The sequence below is a fragment of the Pelobates fuscus genome, chromosome 3, assembly GCF_036172605.1.
Source record: "Pelobates fuscus isolate aPelFus1 chromosome 3, aPelFus1.pri, whole genome shotgun sequence".
Lineage (NCBI taxonomy): Eukaryota > Metazoa > Chordata > Amphibia > Anura > Pelobatidae > Pelobates > Pelobates fuscus.
Genome location: NC_086319.1, coordinates 410,112,638 through 410,119,926, shown reverse-complemented (window position 1 = coordinate 410,119,926; position 7,289 = coordinate 410,112,638). Strand labels below are relative to the sequence as shown.

The following is a 7,289-nucleotide window of genomic DNA, read 5'->3' as shown; positions in this document are numbered from 1 at the left end:
GAAGTTCTGTGAAAACACAGCCTCAATTAATCTCACTCATAATATAATACTATTAATATATGTGCTGGTGTGCAGGCATAGTGTCACTGTATATAGCAGAAGTAGGCTATGTATGATAAACGGTTTCAACAGACTCAGTATATGTGACTGATATCTCTGTGTATAAGGAGCTGTTAAGAAACACCCACAATATATGTGATTAGTATATTCTGTATGCAAGTTGGTATTATTATATAACCCCAATTTATACACAGCCTTAGTATATTTAAATATATGAAACTGATCTAAGGTCTGTGTTTTGCTCTAAAATGTAATATAGCCAATTCTTCCAAAACAAATGCACTGTTGTACTGGGCAAGTAACTTTTTTTTTTTATTTTTTTTTTTAAATCATCTTTATTTTAAAAAAAATGTAATTTTTACAATCAACCAGAATCTTGGAAGGAAGTTAAAAAACATAGCAAAAACATTTGTTAAGTTTGCTTTTGGTTTACAATATTATCTTTTCACACATGTGTTGCCCTGATATTATAAGTGTATCGGAACACGACACACTAAGACATAAATTGTCTATCCTTGCAAGATATACATACAACTCACAAACACATTCATACAGTCAGACTGAGAGATAGAAACAGCTCGCGTACCTGTCATAAATCATAAACAACAAAGAGAGAGAACCAAAGAACACATCTACAGTGCCAATACAATATGATCAGGGATTATGCGAACATAACAGGCTCATTAATATCAATAGACATTTGAGTCTTAAGTTATTAAGAATTGTCTAAGGAGGTCATATCTTTAAGTATAAGTCGTTGTAATCTCGACCTATATAACATCTTAGGTATGCATTGTTCATAGTCCTCCAACAAAATAGCAATACTTCTGCACAAGATAGAAACAACATCTTGCAGTAACCACAGCCTTCTAGGGCAGGGGTGGGGAACCTTCGTCTCTCCAGATGTTTTGGACTACACCTCCCATGATGCTTTGCCAGCATTATGTGTGTAAGAGCATTATGGGGGATGTAGTCCACAACATCTGGAGAGCCGAAGGTTGCCTATCCCTGTTCTAGGGTATACAAAGTCCAGGACACATTCAGCTCGGTTTTCCTTTTTTATTTGATAGAAAAAAAACATCTGCTTTAAATAATAATAAACAAAACAAAATTCCTTGCTCTTACCTGACATAAATCACTATCTGTAATTGGGTGGCTTTCCCACTTACCAATTTTCCAAAAAATTGAAATAGCTTTGCAATAAACACAATAGTTGTTCTCTATCCTAGCTGGCTTTTTCTCCCTCACCCTGCAGCAGGCTAATCTTTTCTTTTAAAGGCCTTTCTGCTAATTGACCAGCTACAGGTGAGTGCCAATTAGTTAATTCTGAAGCTAAATCAAAATTCTGGTCAGTACACAGCAACCAGTGAGCATTGGCCCACCCTGCTCTCCAAATGCTCTGCCCCAGGGACCCATACCGTGTTTTGTAGAGCATCCGCAATGTATATTGCAAACTTTAACCTCTCTCCCTGGGGCATTTAACAAAAAATTATCTGGCTGCTGTTTAACAAATCAGGCCTGATATATCTTCCATCAAGCACTATTCCACTTTTCCGCTCACACAAGTTATAGGGCTATAAGTACAAGTAGGATATTACGGTTTCAAAACATTGTAACACTGTTATCTGTCATAGATCTCTGAATCACACCCCACATGTACATATTTTTTTAAGAAGACAACCCAGGGTATTCAATATGGGGTATGTCCAGACTTTTTTAGTAGCCACTTAGTCACAAACACTGGACAAAGTTAGCGTTCATATTTGTTTGAACGTGTGAAAAAAGTAAAAAACTAAATTGAACAATAATTTTGGCCAGTGTTTGTGACTAAGTGGCTACTAAAAAGACTGGACATACCCCATTTGCAATACCTTGGGTTGTCTTCTTTTGCAAATGGTGTGCCATCATTGGGGTAATTCTCATTCCTGGGCTACCATATGCTCTCAAAGGCAACGTTACCAACCTGGCAATTTTCAATGTAAAAATATTTGACCCATGTATTTGACCCTGTAACTTTCAAAAACACTATAAAACCTGTACATGGGGGGGTACTGTTATACTCCGGAGACTTTGCTGGACACAAATATTAGTGTTTCAAAACAGGAAAATGTATCACAACAAATATAGCATCAGTAAAATTGCTGTTTGTGTGTGAAAAATGCAAAAAAGTCACTTTCACTGACAATATCATCGCTGTTATATGTTGTACTGTTTTGAATCACTAATATCTGTGTTCAGCGAAGTCTCCTGAGTAAAACAGTACCCCCCCATGTACAGGTTTTAGGGTGTCATAAAAAGTTACAGGGTAAAACACAGTGCTAGCAAATTAAATTATCTGGACTTTCGGCCTGGGTTGGCAGGCAGGTCCCTCAAATTGCAATCAATAAAATTACTTAATTATGTAAAAATATTACATAAATACACATGTAGAATTGAAATATATATGCATATTCATATATTTGAAGTCTACATGTATATTTATATAATAATTTATATAATTTTGTATATGGACATATGTATATTTCGTATTATTTTTATTTATTTATATATACAATTTCATTCTAAGTGTATTTTGATATAAATAAAAAAAAAAAAAAATATATATATATATATATATATATATATATATTAATATCAAAATACAGTTAGAATAAAATTTAATATAGATATATAAACAAATTTAAATTGTTATTATTTTAACTTTTTTAATTTAATTTAATTTACTTATTATTTGTATTTTATAATAATATATACATAAAATATATAGTTATTATATATTTTATATATATATATATATATATATATATATATATATATATATATATACGTGTGTAATTTAATTATAAGTGTATTTTTAAATTAATATATGTATATATTAATATAAAAATACACTTAGTATTTCATTATATATGATATATATGTTTTTTATTAACATTAACTTTTTTATTTATTTTTATTTTACGCTAGCCGGGAGACTGCCTGTCAGCACAGGCAGCCCCCCTGCAGGCAGACACATGGACACCTATTGTGACCATGTTATCGCTCTGTTGATTGATCACATGGCCCCAAGGGTCCTAATCCACCATGGGGAGACTGTCTGGGGAACGACTGTGATCCGTTAAGTACATTACACTGTTGTGACGGTTCAGGACCGTCAGCGGTCAGCAACGCTAAAATGCCGATGATGGTCCCGAACCTTCACCGGTCGTTAAGGGGTTAAAGGAGAACTAGGGCTCTATTTTATTATGCTATATGTATACATAACACAACATTGAATAAAAATTAAATATTCAAACATTCATTCCTCAGTTTTACATTTAATAATTGCTATACACCAAGTGCAAATAAAGAAAACAAACCCAAAAGGCATACTCTAATTAGTCCTGATAATTAAAGTGCCCAATATATCAAGGATTCTCAATTAATTTTTAGAATTTATAAAACAAATACTGTAGGTGGTTAATAACCGTTTTGAACACAAAATTTAAAAATTTGGCATGCTAAGATTTACATTTTTATAGTAGTCACAGAATCCAAATATCAGCTGGCAAAGCCCTGCACCGATCCTGCAACACTGGGCAAGCAGGGAGACCTTAACGGGGTTTTTCAGGTCCTGAATGTCTCCATAAAAGTGAGGGGGGCAGTGACAAGCTGAGGGGGGACACTATGATGTTTACATTTTCCATTGCAGCACAATTTTTCTGCCATGGTATTTAAATTAATTTAAAAGTTATTTTTACTTACTTTGAGCACTCTACTGTCAGTCTAAGGCCCCTAACTTTGGACCTAGCTGACAGTGGATACCCCCAGGTATCAAAAGATACCCAGGGGTCCTCTTTTCCTTGAAGAAGCAGGTTGGGGGCAGTGTTAGAAATAACCCGGCTGACCAATATCGTTCAGCTGCTATTTTAAAGGGCACATTTTCAGCACTATTTCAGCACTGCACATTGCTCATCTGTCAGCCTGAGGCCACATGGCCGCAGCTTAGAGGGGACCCCATATTCCTTGGTACCAACATGTATTTAACTTCCTCTAATACTTTTACTATATACCGGTCTATGCTATAATTGGAGGTTAAAGCCCTGCACTGCATGACGACTTGGACCATTGTGTGGTTCTTAAGTTGTTATATCACCAATTCAATAACACGTATGCAAATTTTAAAACAAGTCATTCTTTTGTATGTAATTTGTAAAAAAAAAATATTATAGTCTTTTTCATTATAGTTGCGTTTGGAGGAAGCAAGACTTTTGCTTACATGAGAAAAATAAAGACTTTTTTATTCTTTCATTGAAAGTAATGTAATAGTGCATGTAATTAAAAAAAAATAATATAGCTTGTGATTAAATATTTATAATACTTAATACCGTTAGTGTTTAAACATTATTTTTTATGACATTTTAGCAAAATTTATTAAGTTAAATATTAATATTTCCTGATTGAAATGAAAGCACTATCACATATATCTAACATATAAATTAAGTGCTGCACACAAGTCCTAAATATGTTGAAACATTGTGGTGGGGATCCACAAACCACCAAAATCAGCTATAATTAGAAATCCATTACAATGTAGGGCACAAACTGAAAGAATTTATTATGGTCAAAATTACAAAAAAAATAATATTTCATTTGTGAGACATTTATCATATAATACATGATTAACAAAACATTGTATTTAATTTTTGTCCTTTTGACCATAACACATTCTTTCTGTTTGTGCCCTATATTGTGATGCCTTTGGATTTCTACTTATCGTCACATATATCTATTTTATATAGTTACATAGTTACATAGTTAGATAGCTGAAAAGAGACTTGCGTCCATCAAGTTCAGCCTTCCTCACACCTGTTTTTTGCTGTTGATCCAAAAGGCAAAAAAAAAACAAAAAACAAAAAAAAAAACCAGTTTGAAGCACAATTTTGCAACAAGCTAGGACAAAAAATCCCTTCTTGACCCCAGAATGGCAGTCAGATTTATCCTTGAATCAAGCAGTTATTACCCTACATTGAAAGATTATATCCTTGAATATTCTGTCTTTGCAAGTATGCATCTAGTAGCTGTTTGAACATCTGTATGGACTCTGCTAAAACCACTTCTTCAGGCAGAGAATTCCACATCCTGATTGTTCTTACAGTAAAAAAACCTTTCCTTTGCCTTAGACAAAATCTTCATTCTTCCAGTCTAAACGCATGGCCTCGTGTCCTATGTAAAGTCCGGTTTGTGAATAGATTTCCACACAATGGTTTGTATTGGCCCCGAATATATTTGTATAATGTTATCATATCCCCTCTCAGGCGACGTTTTTCTAAACTAAATAGGTTTAAATTTGTTAACCTTTCTTCATAGCTGATATGTTCCATTCCTTTTATTAATTTTGTAGCCCGCCTCTGCACTTTTTCTAGTGCCATGATGTCCTTCTTTAGAACAGGTGACCAAAATTGCACAGCATATTCAATATGTGGTCTTACCAGTGATTTATAGAGAGGCAAAATGATATTCTCGTCCCGAGAATGAATGCCCTTTTTCATGCATGACAATACCTTACTGGCCTTGGCCACTGCTGATTGACATTGCACATTGTTGCATAGTTTGTTGTCTATAACAATTCCCAAGTCCTTTTCGTGTGTTGTTATCCCTAATTCACTTCCATTAAGGGTATACGTTGCTTGTGTATTCTTTACGCCGAAGTGCATAACTTTGCATTTTTCAACATTAAATTTCATCTGCCATTTGAGTGCCCAGTCCTCCAGTCTATCTAAATTCTTCTGCAGCAAAGTAATATCTTGCTCACATTGTATTATTTTACAAAGTTTTGTGTCATCTGCAAACACTGAAACATGACTTTCAATGCTGTCTTCAAGATCATTTATAAAAATGTTAAATAGAAGGGGTCCCAGAACAGACGCCTGAGGGACACCACTTGCCACCTCTGTCCAGCTTGAAAATTTACCATTAACGACAAGTCTTTGTATTCTGTTTTTAAACCAATGTTCTACCCAAGAACAAGCATTTTCATCGAGACCGATTTCCTTGAGTTTGAACACTAATCTTTCTGTTTTTGCCCTATATTGTGATGCCTTTGGATTTCTACTTATCGTCACATATATCTTTTTTATATGATGTGCATTTAGAAACAAAATGGCTTTCTTGATGTCTTTGTTCCTTAGGCTATAAATTATTGGATTAAGAAATGGAATCACTATGGTATAAAGAAGAGAACTGACTTTTCTTGTTGACTCTCCTGTTGGAAGGGCGTAGATCCCAATTAGAGCCCCGTAAAATATAGACACCACAGTCAGATGAGAGCTACAAGTGGAGAAAGCTTTCTGTCTACCATTGATGGATTTGATCTTCAGAATGGTGAAAATGATATAAATGTATGATACTATAATAATCATAAATGGGCAAATAATAACCGGGATACAAAGTATTGTAACTTCAGTTTTCACTCTAGAGACATCAGAGCAAGAAAGTTCCAACAGAGGATAAAAATCACAGAAGAAATGGTCAATAATATGAGGTCCACAGAAGTACAGTTTATATATATTAATTGTTTCAATGAGCATTAAAGTAAAACTCAGAGACCAGGACATAATTAATAACTTAAGACAAGATGCATGGTTCATTAGAACGTTATACTGCAGAGGTTTGCAGATGGCCAGGTATCGGTCATAAGCCATGACTGTCAGAAGAAGGCATTCTGAGGTTTCTGAGACTCCAAAGAAGTAAAACTGAATGATACAGGCTGAGAAATACATAGTCCCCCTTTTATTTAATAAAACATGAAGCATGTTAGGGATTATATCTGTAGTCAGTAAAATATCAGATAAGGAAAGTTGTGTAAGGAAGATGTACATCGGAGAATGTAGTCCACTTTTGCATGTTGATAACAAAATAATGAGAAGATTACCAAATATTGTCAAACAATAAATTGTTAGGATTATAAAGAAGAATACAATATTTAAGTTATGGAGGTTTTGGAACCCAAGAAGAATAACTGTGGTAATATTAATATGTTGCATTTCACGTAAATTAAAAAGATATATATGTAAATGTGTATCATAGTTTAACAATGTTATAACATATCCAGATGTAGCCTGTAAATTACACAGGAGCATTATTTTGACAATGTGCAAAACACTAACCTCTACAATGGGTTATTTTTATACAATTTTGTGATATCACAATATATAATATTTTAACGTTGTCCCTAAAAATTAATAGCA

The 7,289-nt window shown here is 33.9% G+C and overlaps 1 protein-coding gene across 1 annotated transcript; it reads right to left on the bottom strand.

The window, feature by feature from the left end:
* Nucleotides 1-424: 424 nt before the first annotated feature.
* Nucleotides 425-7,085, bottom strand: LOC134603711 (olfactory receptor 10AG1-like). Its single transcript, XM_063449890.1, has 2 exons — nucleotides 6,155-7,085; nucleotides 425-435 (listed from the first exon to the last, which is right to left on the bottom strand). The coding sequence occupies exons 1-2, from the start codon at nucleotides 7,083-7,085 to the stop codon at nucleotides 425-427; spliced, it is 942 nt and encodes a 313-aa protein (XP_063305960.1).
* Nucleotides 7,086-7,289: the final 204 nt, after the last annotated feature.